Here is a 13,800-nt window from a genome sequence, read left to right as displayed (position 1 = left end):
TTTGCGCCCTGGGTATGCCCAGCTGGGGACTCCTTGGGATAATGGGGAGCTTCTAAAACTACCCCTGCCCAAGCCCCATCCTCAGAGACTGTCCTCAGTTGGTCTGGGATGGGTCCGGACAGATGTCCCCCAGGGCTGAGACTCACTGTGCAGGATCCCCTTTGACCCTCCCAATGACCTCTGGGGAGGCACTGTCCTCATTTGTACCCATTTAACAGACAAGAGCTGAGGCTCCGAGGCCGCAAGACTTGCCCAAGGTCACACTCACGGGCCCCCCAGGGTGGTGACGCTAAGCCCCGTGCACTCTCTTACCTTCACAATATTCACAACAACAGCATCACCTCAGCACTGCGGACATCCGGGGCTTGAGGATTTTCCGGGATGGGGGACTGGCTGTCCCACCTAACAGAGTGTTAGGCTGAATGATGCCTGCCCTGCACCCCATTGCACGGAGGTCCACACCCTAAGCCCCCTGAAGCTGTGTGTACAGTACCTTGAAGGGAGAAACCGGCTTTGCAGGTGTGACCAAGCATTTTGAGAGGAGTGGGGTACTGGGGGTTGGCGGGGTGGGCCCCAAACAACCACAAAGGTCCTTCTAAGAGACAAGAAGCAGGGAGGGAAAGGGAGAGACAGAGGGTGGGGGATGGGAAGCAGCTGGGTTGGAGGGGAGAGGAGGAAGGGCTGCAGCTGAGGCAGCTCTGGAATCCGGCCTGCCAGGCACTAGGTTCTGCCCTGGAGCCTCTGGGAGGAGCCAGTTCAACCAGCACCTGGACTTCCACCCAGTGAACGGCCGCGCTGGGACATGTCACCTCCCGACAATGCGATAATAAGGCTAAGTTGTTGGACACTTCTTCTTTGGTGGCAGTTTGTTACCGCTGCTGTGGGAAACTACCCCCTTCCCTTCCTGCATCCACCATGACAATCAGCAATGTCTCTTGACTTGTCACATGTCCCCTGGCAGGGCAGGATGTGGGTACAATGGGCCTTGGGGGGAAACCACTGAACTAAAGTTGTCCTTTCTGAGTTTTTCCTGTATGTGGCCTCACCAGCTGCCTCCCCACAATCTCATGTAACCCTCTCGAAAACCTGCCCCAAATGGGTATGATTGCTTCCCGGCCCATTCTGCAGCAGAAGGCGCAGGGCGAAGTGGGCAGCGGGGGTGGGCGCACACAGACAGGGAGGGCAGAGCCGGGATCTACCCCCAGGACCTTACAGCCTCCGTTCCAGACCCTCGTGGGCTCACCCCATGCTTCCCACAGGTGGCTGGGGCCGGGGCCGCTGTCCCTGGCCCCAGCACTCCTGGCTTGGAGGCCTTTTCCTGTCTGGGCTCCTTCTCCACCAGCCGGTGGAGACTCAGCTGATGGCAGCAAAGGCCAAAGGTTCCTGGGTGGGGGCAGGGCAGGAAATCAGAGAGTCACAAAAAGTGTGGCCAGGCGGTGAGAGCTAGGCCGGTTGTTGAATCCCTGGCAGCTTCTTCAGCAGCATGGTCAAGAGCACTGGCTTATAAGCCCGGTGGCCTGGCTTCAAATCCTGTCTTTGTTCTTCGGGCCTAACCTCCCCAAGCCTCAGTTTGCCTGTCTGGGCAATGGGCTCCTTGAGGATCAGCCCACCTGGCCCTCTAGTTTAGTTGCTCGGGGAACCCTTATTTCCCAGGGCCTCTGCAGGAGTAGCGCTCACAGAATACAAATGCTGGTCTAGCCCGTCCCTCTTTCCCACCTGATGAGTAGGTGGGATTCTGGTTTCCTCCACTGGATGGGGGATGGGAGTGTGCCTCTGGGTGATGGGTTTATGATCAGGGCTGGAAAAATCTGGTTCAGGATCCAGAAGGCTCAGCCCCCATCATAGGCTTCCCTTATCATCATGGTCAAGTCATTTGGCCTCCCTTGGCCTCAGTATACTCATCTGCTTAAGGGGACGATGAAAGGATGCTTAGAAAGTGCTGGGTGCTCAGCAGATATTCATGAGTCTAAGCTTCCCCGACATCAGGGGTGGGCCTGGATTTGCTACAGCAAATGACTCTTATCACCGTGACAGACTGAAGACTATGAATCTGGGGTGGGTCAGAAGCTACTTTTGTCCTGGGTGAGGACATGAGGTCTGGAGCCATGGCAGCCTCTTTGTCACTGCCAGAGCAGAACTCCTCAGGGAGGGAAGGTCTCCATGTGAGAAACCTGAGTCTGGGGGAGGCCACGCCGAGCCATGGAGGGACAACTGGCCACATGGGAGGAGGTGCTGAAAGAGGCCTTACTGAAGTCCAGGAGCCAACGCAACCACACACACACAGTTTGTTTTAGGAGCAAAAACCTCAGATCTGCAATATGTCCATCTACACTTCTTCACAAATTCATAAATCTACTCTGTAAAATCTCAACCTCTGTTATGTTTTCAAATCTCAATTTCATTTTTCCACTTGAAATTTCATCCCCACACTCACCCGGCCTCGCTCCAGGCCAGCCCGACTGATTGATTTTCTGTGCAGCCCCAGGCCCAGACTCCTCGCCCTCCCCCGAGGTTTGCCCCATGATGTCCTCAGTGTGCCCATTTTAGGAGAGAGCGTCCACCTGCCTCTTCCCAAGAAAGGGGCCGTGGAAAGGAAGGCTGCGAGCCGTTCCATTGGAGAAGATCCTCATAGATTCTCGCTCAGTGGGAAAGCCACAGGGGACAGCGAAGCCAGGGAGAAGGCATTTGCCCCGGGAACCCGAAGGCTTTCCTTCCCCCTCCACGTTGCAATGGCACCTGTGTGTCATTTGAACGGCGGCAACATGATTTTCGGTGTGTGGTCCTTCTTGTTTAATCCCCGAAGGCTTTTCAGCATCTTCTCTTTGTCCCTAGTTTTCCAAAGTTTCCTTTTAACAGGTGCCTTGGCCGAGGCTTTGCAGTCACTGTGCCAAGTGTGAGGGGTTCTGTCTAGAAACTTACCATCTTTCCGTGGGCGACTTCCTTTGTTTGTTTGTTTGGGTTTGTTTGGGTTTTTTTTTTTTTTTTTAACAATTCACACCTCCTACTGTATCCATGCTCTCTGTTATGCGATATAGGGCTTACTCAATTAGTCCTGCAGATTTCTCACTTCTCTTATTGTCCGTTTTGCAAACAAATCTTTATCTACCAGCTGGGAAATTTTTCTCGTCGTCTTCCAACTCTTCTATTGTTTTTTATTTTATTTTATTTTTTAATTTCAGCTTTCATATTTAAAAAGTCGAGGAGCTTCTCCTCATTTTCCTAAACTTTCCTTTTTTGAGCAAGCGGTTCCTACTTCCTGGTTGTGATAGCTTTCCCTCCCTTGGAGGGTGTTAAAGATGGAGCTTTGACGTTTGCTTCTATCTCCTGCATTTTTCTCTAGTTCCTCATAATTCCTCTCTTGTTTTTGTTTTTTTTGTCTTGCCTTCAAGTTGGAAGCTTTTTTCAAATATCTTGTGAAAATATCTTCTAAAATAAAATCCAATCTGAGTGGGATTTTTCTGTGATTACAGGCTACTAATGACCCCGTACCTGCCCACCATGCACACCCCCCAATGTAAAGTTGCTTGTACCCACTGATTGCACCTTGTCCCCCAAACACTGTGTAAAAGATGCAGAAGAGGCACAGATGAACAGACAGGGCTAAGTGACTGGGCACATACACAAACACAGAGAGTGACTCAGCTCCACGATTGTCCCTCAAATGAAGTGCTTTCTCTTTCCTTCAATAAGGAAGCCCGTCGGAGCTTGGAGGATCCTGGGAAGACACGCCCATACCCCTTCCTCAAGTGGACACCTGACATTTGCCTGCTCAGCACCCTTCCTTCTCCTTCCTGGGGAACAGGCTCGAGGATGATCTCACTTCCCCGACCATAGCAGTCCATCAGAGTACTGCACTCCCCCTGATTGGTTCCAGGATTAGCATGTGACCCATGCTTGACCAATCAGAACTCTCCCTGGGACATTTCTCCAGCAGTGTTCGGTTTGAAGTATTCTCTTTCTGCCTGGTTGCTAAGTTGGCAGGCCATAGCTTTGGGTGACTGGCGGCCACAGAGAGAGAGAGAGTCAGAAGGATGGACAGAAATGGGCCTAAAAATAAAGCGTGAACCCCGGGATCCAGCCAAATCAAGGGATACCCAGATCAAGTGAGGCATCCCTTGGTTTTCCAATTGCATGAGAGAAGAGAATCCCTTTTCTAAGTGTGGGTGAGCTAAGTTTCAGCCACTTGCAGCCCAAACACTCTGGAATTACTCCCTAGATTCTTTTTCTTGCTCTCAGTCTCTAATGTCATCTGTCTGCTGAATCCCCACAGGTTAGGGTCCTGTCTGTGCTCACCTGAGACCCGTGGGGAAGCTGAGAAGAGGGAATAGAAGGGCCTTTGTGAGCAGGTCATGGTGGTTTGGGAAAATCACTTCTGCAGGGGTCCGGCCTGGGCCCTGAGGGCTGCCTGAGCACCCCTCCCATCAGCCCACCTCCTCTCGGCACCCCGAGGGTCCTGGGGGTTGCCCTGTCATTCTGCTCTTGGCCACCACAGACCCAGCCTTGGCCCGGCCCACGGGCTGACTCATGCCGGCCACAGGTCAGGAGGCAAGAAGTCAAGAACAACATTTATGATACGGCCCACGGTACAGAGCAAGGGCTCTTGGGCTCCACTGGCTCCCACCAGCCTTTGTTGGAGCGTGTCCACCCTCGGACCCTTGGTCCTGGCCCCACCCCGCCCAGGGCCCTGCACTGGGTCAGTCCACCGAGGGGCCGTCTTCTGTGGCTTCTGGGTCCCTGCTTTCAAGAGTCATAGCTTCCAGGTGGGCAGTGACGGTGGCCATGTTGGGGTCAGCCTGATGATCCTCGTGAGGGTCCTCGTCTCTGGGCTCTGCAGCTTCGGGTGGAGGAGCTAGGGAAGAGACGGTGCCGGAGAGATGCATGAGCCGCCTCGTCTCCGATAACCATGGCCATTTGGTTCACTGGGGATGCAGGCCGCTGTCCCCCGACGCAGGCCTGGCCCTGTCCTTTCTAACCTGGACCTTTACAGTAGCCCCCTGCTCCTCTATGCCCCCCTTCCCACTTTCTTCTGCCCTCAAATTGCCTTTACAGAGACTCTGAAACTGCGCGCCACATTGCATCACCCCTGCTTCAGACCTGCAGGGACGCTCCAGCTCACTTCAGATGAGATCCCAGGGCTTCCCTTTCCCTGGGATTCCCTGCTCCGAGGGACTCCACACTCGCTCATCAGTTCTCTCCCTCCTACGCTGAAGAGCTCACCCTGGGGGCCCACGTGCATCCTATTGCTGTTGCCGATGGTGGCATCCTCCATGAAGCAGGACTTTATGAGGACTCTCTGGGTCATGTCCCCGTCCCCCTCCATCTGAGGTCCTGGTGTGGGCATTCGAATTTCAAATGAAGCTTCCGGGTCAGAAGTGGTGGCAGAGGCTGTGGGTCCATGGAAGAGAGATGCCGGGCAGGATGTGAGCAGCTGGGCAGGGCCCAGAGGCAGACCCCCAACCTAGCCTTCAAGTCCTCCAAGGCTGCCTCTGGCCCCAACCTCCTGTGCTGCCTCTGTATACACTGTTCACCTGCCAGCCCACCTGCCCACCTGGGCCTGCCGGCTCTCTGTTCCCCCATCCCCGCCCCCAGGTCAGCCAGCTTGGGTCTCACCTCCTCCTGACGCCCAGCTGGCCTGGCCCTCCACACTGTGCCTGGGACTCAACCACCCTCACTCCTCCTCCTCCTGCCCCTCCTCCCCTGCTGTGGGCTGCCCAGCAGCTCTCGAATGATGCCCCCAACTTTGGTTCAAATCTGCTTGGTCCCCCAGCCCAGTCCCCAGCTGTCCTGCTCCTGCCTGTCCCACCCAAACTTGGAAAAGACTTGTCCATGCCCAGTCTCGCCTCCTCCCACTCCCCACGCTCCTTCTGACCCTTCCCCCAGGCTACCACTGACCCTTCGCTGCTGGACCCCACAGAGCTCCCCCGACTGTGTTGGCCTCCCCGCTCCTGGAAACTGCGTCCCAGCTTTCCCCTCCCTCTTAGGCCCCTCTTTCGGCTTTCTCCCCTAGCCCGTTCTTGGACTACCAGTGACAGGGACAATGCAGCCTGGGCCCTCTGGTTTCCCTCAACAGTGATGAGCAGGGCACCGGGTACTGAGGTGGCTCCTGTCCTCTGCCCTCCTTAGATGCCCCTGCCGTCGGCCATCCCCTCTGACTCTGCTTCAGCTGGCCCAGCCCCTGCGGTGGCATGCCTGTGGCACAGATGAAAACACTGCAGTTTCCCGAGGGGCACAGTAGGGCTGGGAGCCCAAGTACCAGCTCTAAGAGCACCACCGCTCCACTCTGTGGTACATCCTCTGGTGGATGGAAAGGAATTTCCCATCATGCCTCTCTGCCTGCAAATGCCAGCTGAGGTTCCTTCCATCCAGCGAGGAACCGAATGGGGTAGTTTGGGGCAGGATGGTTGGGTGATCACCTGGGGGGCTGACAGAGGGGCTGTGGCCGGGGCGCGTGGCTGGCACATCGTGAAGGCTCATCTCATTGCCGTGTCCCAGCTGCACCCGTCTGAGGACAGACTTCTCTAAGTGGATGTCCTGGAGCCCCCAGGATCCAGCCAAGGGGTCCTGAGTTGAGGAATCAGCTGGTGCCGGTGGAGGAAGACAGAGGGGATCTGTGGAAAGGAAACACAGCAACATGACCTCTGACCTCTACCTTCTGACCTTCCCAACACCTACACACACAAAGTCCTGGCTGGACAGAGGAGACAGGTCTCTGATTTCTTCCTGGGCACCATTGGACAGGGGGGCCCAGGAGAACAGTTCGTGCGGGGTTCCCTGGGTCCTACCCCTGGTGCTGGGGGTGTCACCAGGGCACTCGATACTCAAACAGTGAGCACACCCTCTGCTTGCTAGTCATTCTCAGTCTGCTGAGCCCCTCGGGAGAAGGCCCCCTTGGGTGTTAGCACATCCTTAAGGAGGGCTCAGGGACTCTTCTGAGGCTTTTCTTTTCTCAGTATTATTTTTATGGTGACCCTGCTGGTTTCCAACATCAGGCAATGCGATGCAAATGTACCGTAGTTTGCCATGTAGAATGCACACTGTTTTGCCCAAATTTTTGAGGGAAAAATAAGGGCATGCATTATACATGGGTAGTACTAATTCCGTATCTATATAAATGCTTTTATTTTTTTAATTTATGCTAACTCATGCAAAATGTAACTCTAAAAAGCAATAACAGTATCTGTATGCAAAATAATAGCCTGGAATAGAATCATCTCTTTTGTTTCTAAATACAAATATATAAATAATTGAATTTAAAAATTAAAATGAAAGATTTTTTTTCCTGAAAGTTTGGGCCCAAAACATGGGTGCATTATACATGGCAAAATACGGAACTTTAAAACGAATTTGAGGAGAAGGAAAGGGAAGCCATTCAAAAACAGGAGGTCAACAACCAGACACGGGCCTGGCCAGAACCGGGCCGGGGAGATCAGAGGGCTGCCGTCTGGCAAACGTCGATCTAGATTCTAGAACGAAGCTCCTAGTGACACAGCTGGGAACACGGACGCCCAGAGAGGAGAGGGGGTCTCTTGAGGTCACATGGAGGGTTCCCACTTCTGGTCTGCTGTGCTCACTGGTGTCCCCTGGGGGGACGGAGGGTGGCCCTGTGCTCTCTCACCCAGGTGCCTGACAGGACAGTGTTTCATTAAAACTAGGATGCCACTGCCCTGGCCGGGTGGCTTAGCTGGTTGAAGCATTGTCCCTGTACACCCAAACGTCACAGGTTCGATTCCTGGGCAGGGCACAGACAGGAGGCAACCGATTGATGTTTCTATCTGTCTCTCTCTCTCCCCTGCCCTATCTCTAAAATCAATGAACATATCCTCAAGTGAAGATTTATAAAAAACAACTAGGATGCCGCTGGTGAGAGGCACTCCAGTATGTGAGATGTTAAAACGTAGGGGGGAAACAGTGTGTCTCAGAATAAACCAACACTGAAATGACCCCTCAGGACGTTCTATGGAGGGAGAGTGGACTGAATTGCTTCTCATGGGAAAATGTCGGGTCCCATGGAAAATGAGGCAAAAGGTATAGGAATGAAGAGAAATCAGGAGGGGGTTGATCCAGGCACAAAGAAAGACTCCTTTGTTCCCAGCAGGCCATGAAGGCGGGCCTGGGCCATCAGAAAGCCACCCTGCTCCCCACACCCTCCCAGACAGAGCAGCTACCCCCAGAGGTGCCTTCTCCTGGCCACTCACTGTTGTCCCCGTGGGTCATTTGTCTCACTATGCTGTTCCCATGCCCGATCTGGACGGCTTCGGAGTTCTCGATGGAAATGTGACTGTTCGGTCCATTCTGACAGATCATGTTGATTGGATTTTGCTGGTAAATGATATTGGTGGACTGACTTCTTTCCCTAGAATCTTCTGCAAAATAAAACTTCACTCAATCCCTTTGCCCCTCTCGGGCAGGAGGCCCCAATGCCAGCTTGTAGCACCAAAGTCCCCCAGAAAGCTTGGAGACACAGATTTCCAGGTGCCCACCCCGGGGGTGCTGCGTCACCAGCATGTTTGACAAATGCCACTGGCAACTTGCATGACCCTCCCTTGGACATCGTCATGGCAGGTCATCCTTACCTGTGTGTCCTCTGCCACCCAGAGAGAATCATGGGAGCTCACTGCTCCCCCTGCCTTTGCCCCTCTCCCTTCGAGGCAGCCACTGGATGCCCACTGAGCGCCCTCCATCGAAGGCTGCAAGGTGGCCATCTGTGGGCTGCTTCCGGCCACCAGATAAACTTTGTTCGCCTCACAAGGCATTGTTAAGAATTTGAATTTGTCACCAATGTTTAAAATCCAGCTGCTGTCACAGGTTATCATTCCCAGGATGCTGAGATCCCCTTGGGGGTCTCCACGAGCAGGGGCATCCGCCCCACGTGGGCCAGGAGGCCATCAGCCCGGGGCTTCGGCGACTCCACACACGGGGCCACATTCTCACTCTTGTGAGCCCCTTCTGCCATTATTAAAACATTTAGAGTACAGGTTATGGCCACATTGGGATAAAGACACATAATCTAGGCTAGAGTCATTACTAGCCATTCATTATTATTATAATGTTCGTTTTCTCCTTCTGATTTAGAAGAGAATTAGAGCATTTCTCTGGCCTGTGAAAGTGCAGTGCGCTCCAGGCCCTGTGCCTGCTGCCCCTCATGGATGAGGTGTCCTGGGACTCCACCCTGAGGGTATCTGAGCCCCACCTGGTCCCTTCCAAGCTGGGCAAAGTCCTTGCGGAAAACTGTGAGCAAACTCAGGCTTAGCCCTGCACCCTGGGGCTGATACAGTCAGGAGCGGGCGCCCCCGTCCCTCCAGCTCCTTGCTTTCTGCAACTACAGCCTCAGGCCACGCCTCCAGGAAGCCCTCCCTGGTTACTCCCCCAGCATGCGGGCGGGGGGGGGGGGGGGGGGGGGGGGCCTGGTAAACGCCCTCCCTGTGGCTGGTCAGCAACACCACTGAACTCCACCATAAGCTTCTGGGAAGTTCTGAAAATAGAGCAGGCCAAGTGCTTAGCGAGGTGCCCAGCAAGGACCAAGTGCTGGGTGTTAGGGGTGTCTCCTCCTCTGCTCTCCCCAGGTGTGGGAAGCAGGTAAGGGCCTACCTGGCTGATAAACTGCCCATGCATTTGAGTTCTGGTCACAGTTCAGAAGGTGCTTGTTCCTCAGGGCGTACAAGTCTGGGTTGACTTCTTTTGCCGTCTTCAGCCCCAGGGACTGGGCGATGATCAGGGCCTTCGAGGGCCCATTGGCTTCCAGGAACCTGTAGATCTCTTCCTCTGGGAGGCAGGACGGCAGGTGGTCAAGGAGGAGCTCCCCCACCCCGAGTTTGAATCTGCTCCACTGCTTCCTAGCTGTGTGACCCTGGGCAGACCCACCCCTCTGCGCCCAGCCCCCTCATCTGTAAAATGAGCAGAACACCAACGCTCACAGGGGCGGTCCTGAGGACCAGGGACTGACCACAGGCGCTCCATGCGGTATGCGGCCCCTGTGGGCGTACCGTGAATGCCCACTATCAATCAGAGAAATCAGCTCTCGGGCAGTTAGCCCTTCCCCTGTGAAGACTGAGCGTTGTCTCCGAACACTGTGGGGGCCCCTCAGTGGGCGGGCCACGCCCCCGAACCCCTATAACACCTCAAGAGGCCAAGGAGAGTCAGAGTGGGGGTCAGAGGACATGGGCCCCCCCGTCCCAGGATCTGAAAGGAGACAGGTGCTTACGCTGTCTGCTGAGCTGACAGCTGGGTTTCAGTGGAACTGTAACCATGAGTTGCCGGGGCCTCTCTGCTGCAGAAAGAAAGAGGGGTCAGGGGGGTGGGGCGGAGGAACAGGGGAGGGCACAAGGACTCTGCCAGACGCAGATGGGCTGCCGGTGTTCCAAACTCGGATTCCAGAGTTCAACAGACTTGGCTTCAGGTCCTGCCCTGCCTCTTCCCCGCTGTTGCTTCCCTGCTGCTTCACTTCCCTGGGGAAGGGGGTCGAATACTGCCTCCCACCGTCCGGCAAAGCCTGGGCACTGCACGGGCCCGTGGTAAGCGCTCAACAAATGCCAGCTCCTTAGGGGCATGTGTGGGCTGCAGAACTAGAGAAGAGGAGTTAGTGGGATGTAAGTTCGTTCTGTTATTATCAGCAGCATCATTGTTACTGTCATCATCATTACTTCCTGTTATTATTATTATAGTTTGCTGAGCACCTACTGTGTGCCGGCACTAGGCTGAACCCTTGGCCTCTATCTAAGCTTCTCGCAGCTCCACACAGCAGCCCTACTGTTACGTCCACTGGCCAGAAACGGCCGTCAGGGCACAGGGAGGGAGATGCAGCTCTGAGGGGCGGAGCCTGTATTCACACCCAAGCCCAGATCCGGCCAGCCCGTCACTGGGGCTACTGGTGCTGCATCCCACCTGCCCCCCAGGATGGCAGGTTACCATTTCGGGGCAGAGCCAGCTCTGTGGAGACCGGCTCTCCAGTCCCAGGCCCGCCCAACCGCCACGTGGCAGTGCCAGCGAGGGCCACTTGGGACTCTTTCTTCAGCCGGTAGAGAGTTCGGTTGAGGTCCTTCTTGGGCACTTGGCATTCCTTCACCAGCTGCACAGTCTTCACCGGGGATCCAGCATCCCTCAGCACCTGGAGGATCTTCTGCTCAAGGTCTGGTAGAGGAGAGAGGGGTGCAGGGGCGGGATCTGAGTGCCCCACTGGGGAGCCTGGGCTGGAGGCTCTGATTGGGGGGCAGGGGAGGCCCCAAGAGAGGGGCCTGGGGCAGAGACCCATGCAGACACCTGCCAACACCTCTGTTTAGTGCGGGGCATATGGGCTGGTCAGAAATGACCTGGACTGGACAGCCTGGTGGCCTGAGGAGGCACCCAGGCCTTTAGTGTGTCCTCCGCCCACTGTGAGTGGCTGGAGGGCAGGTGTCCTCAAAGCAGAGGGGGGGGCAGGGGGGGGAGTGGGAGGGGCAGTGGGCACAGTCTCCCCCCATCCCCGTCCCAGGAGGCACACCACTCTGTTCCCAGCTCCCACTGTCTTCCGTCCTCCGCTCTGGGACTCGGCATCCCCGCCAGTGTGTGCCTGTGCTGCCCCGTCCAGAAACATCTCTCTCCCAGTGCCCATGCACGGTGCCCTGGCAATACTGTTCCCGGTGCTCTCGGGTTCCCTCTCCTCCTCTCCTCCCCTTCCACCTCCCCCGGGCAGGGTCCTGCACACCCCGCCAGCTGCTCTGCAGGCGCTATGAGGACCGCCTGGTGCAGACGTGGCACCCCAGCCCCCCACCCTTGCCTCAGGGAGCCGCTGAGAGCTGCCGTAGGCGGCAGCCCAGCCTGTCACCAGGAAGTGCCGGCCCCTAAGAACCCCAAGGGAAATGATAAGCAGGGTTCTCTTGGGGAAGTCTGGTCCCCTTCCAGGCGGTGGCAGAGCTAGTGGGGGAAGGGGCTGTCTGGCTCCGGGGTGTACACCTGGGGGTTGCAGCTCGCCTTTGTGGCCAGAATGTTTTTGTTGCTGCGGGGTAGGTGAAGAGTGGTTCAAACACTTGGGGGCGCCCACTCCCCCACCCATCAAATTCAGCCCCAAACAGTCATCAGCCCCTGGAAACCCTCGTCCAATCGATAATACACTTGGCTTCGCCTTGTCTTGAAAAGAGTTCTGATTCTTGAAAAGCTTGCCCCTTGGTGAGCCTCCTCCCTCCGCCCTTGTCCACCTCCCCAATCGCAAAGGAGACGTGAGGTCGGAAGTGTGGAGACCTGGGTTAGGGAAGGCAGAACAGGAGATGGGGCGCGGGGTGGGGTGCAGGGGGGCAGGGCTGGCCCTGGGGGCTGAGTCCTCCAGCAATGGGAAGTTGGGAAATGGACGGGGTGGGGGGTGTGGGTAACTGATCAGTTGGCAAGGAAAGGAAAACCCCAGGGAAGATGTAACATTTGGTTACCAAGTGCCCTTGACCGGTGCCTGTGAGTCCCTCTTTGGGAAGTATGACAGAGACCTCCGGACCTGTCCAGGCCCTGGGCCACACCCTGCCCTCCCCCCTCCCTAGCACCCTCTCCTTTCCTCTTTTCTGTTCTCTGAGGGCTAGTTTCCTGGCTGCGATCTCCAGCTCTGCCACCTCCTAACTGTGTGAACTCCCCGTGCCTCAGTTTCCCCACCTGTGAAGTGAGGGTGATAGCACCTACTTCAAAAATTGTGGTGAGGATGAAATGAGCTGATGACAATAATAACAACAACAAACCAACAACAAACAAACCCCCAAGCCCCACCCACAGCCCCCAGCTGCTGGGAGGACACCTGCAGGAGCTGGGCAGTGGGAGGGCGGGGGGCGTCATCAGAGGGAAGAGTGTTCCAGGGAAAGTGTGCTTTTTTAAATCAAAGCGACGGCTGCTGTTTCTCCAAATGAGTATGAAGCTGGGTACTCGGCCCCTGGCGTCTGCCCCGAGCCCTGAGTCATTCTACCTCCCCGGCCTCAGTGACCTCCGGTGTGAAAAGTGGAAGCATCGCTGTGCTCACCGTTGAGGTTATTGTGAAATTCAAGGCCGGCACGCTGCCAGGTGCCCTGTGCAGAGCGAGCCTCCCGCACCAGCCTGGGCTCACCGCCTCTTCCTGGGGGCTGCGTGCACCAGGGCACCTTCGCTGTAACTGCTGTAATCTGAGCCAAGCGAAGGAGCTCCGTGCTCCCTGGACTCCCACTCTTCCCTGGAAGGAGGAAAGTACCTGTCTCACCAGCGTCCGCAGATGCCTCGGCCATCTGCCAGCAGCTGCTGGAGGCACCTGGAGCCTCGGGGGCGCGGCAGCAGTGGAGAGGGTGTGCTGGGTTGAGGCTGGTATCCCTGTGTGGCCGAGCCTGGGGCTTCTGGCAGCTGTGACAAGAGACCAGCTTCACGGGGCAGATGTCAGCTGTTCACACACAGAAAGAGAGGCCCAGTGAGCCCGAACTGATCAGCTTAGTAGAGAAAAGGAAAATGAAACTCCTGCGCGTGGCTTCCGAAAGAAACAAAATTGAAAGCAAAATCGATGAGCAAGAGGGAGTGGGGCCTCTGACTAGACGGTGGTAGGGAAGAGGTGAGTAAGGCAAGACCAGAACACCGTGGGCCAGGGGTTCCCCAAACTTCCAGGTGTCCCTCAATGCCTGCCCTGACTGACACCCCCACAGCAGAGGCTAAGACACCTGGGTGGGTGGATGGGTGCCCGAAATCGTGTGCATCTCAAAGTGACAACTGTCTTTAACGAGCGCCTACTATGTGCTTTTAAATCTCCTGTGTCAACCTCCCCGCCCCCCCGCAACTTACCTACAAGGTGGGGACTAGCACTGGCCTCTTTTCTCAGAGGGGACACTGAGGCTC

General features: G+C 56.0%; 1 protein-coding gene across 3 annotated transcripts; it reads right to left on the bottom strand.

Annotated features, from left to right (window-relative positions):
- Positions 1 to 4,553: 4,553 nt before the first annotated feature.
- ZBP1 (Z-DNA binding protein 1) lies at positions 4,554 to 13,408 on the bottom strand. 3 transcript variants are annotated; one of them, XM_045195042.2, is made up of 8 exons: positions 13,172 to 13,408; positions 10,906 to 11,127; positions 10,202 to 10,264; positions 9,589 to 9,762; positions 8,196 to 8,363; positions 6,414 to 6,608; positions 5,218 to 5,385; positions 4,554 to 4,849 (listed from the first exon to the last, which is right to left on the bottom strand). In XM_045195042.2, exons 1-8 carry the CDS (start codon positions 13,203 to 13,205, stop codon positions 4,695 to 4,697), a joined length of 1,179 nt encoding a protein of 392 aa, XP_045050977.2. In that variant the 5' UTR covers positions 13,206 to 13,408; the 3' UTR covers positions 4,554 to 4,694. The 3 variants fall into 3 exon arrangements, with proteins under 3 accessions (XP_045050977.2, XP_045050978.2, XP_024415076.2); XM_045195043.3 differs by having other exon boundaries at positions 10,202 to 10,267; positions 13,181 to 13,407; XM_024559308.4 differs by having other exon boundaries at positions 10,202 to 10,267; positions 13,172 to 13,405.
- Between the last annotated feature and the right edge of the window lie 392 nt (positions 13,409 to 13,800).

This window comes from Desmodus rotundus, chromosome 6, assembly GCF_022682495.2.
Source record: "Desmodus rotundus isolate HL8 chromosome 6, HLdesRot8A.1, whole genome shotgun sequence".
Lineage (NCBI taxonomy): Eukaryota > Metazoa > Chordata > Mammalia > Chiroptera > Phyllostomidae > Desmodus > Desmodus rotundus.
Note: the sequence above shows the minus strand (reverse complement) of the source record. Positions and strands in the feature narration are given on the sequence as shown.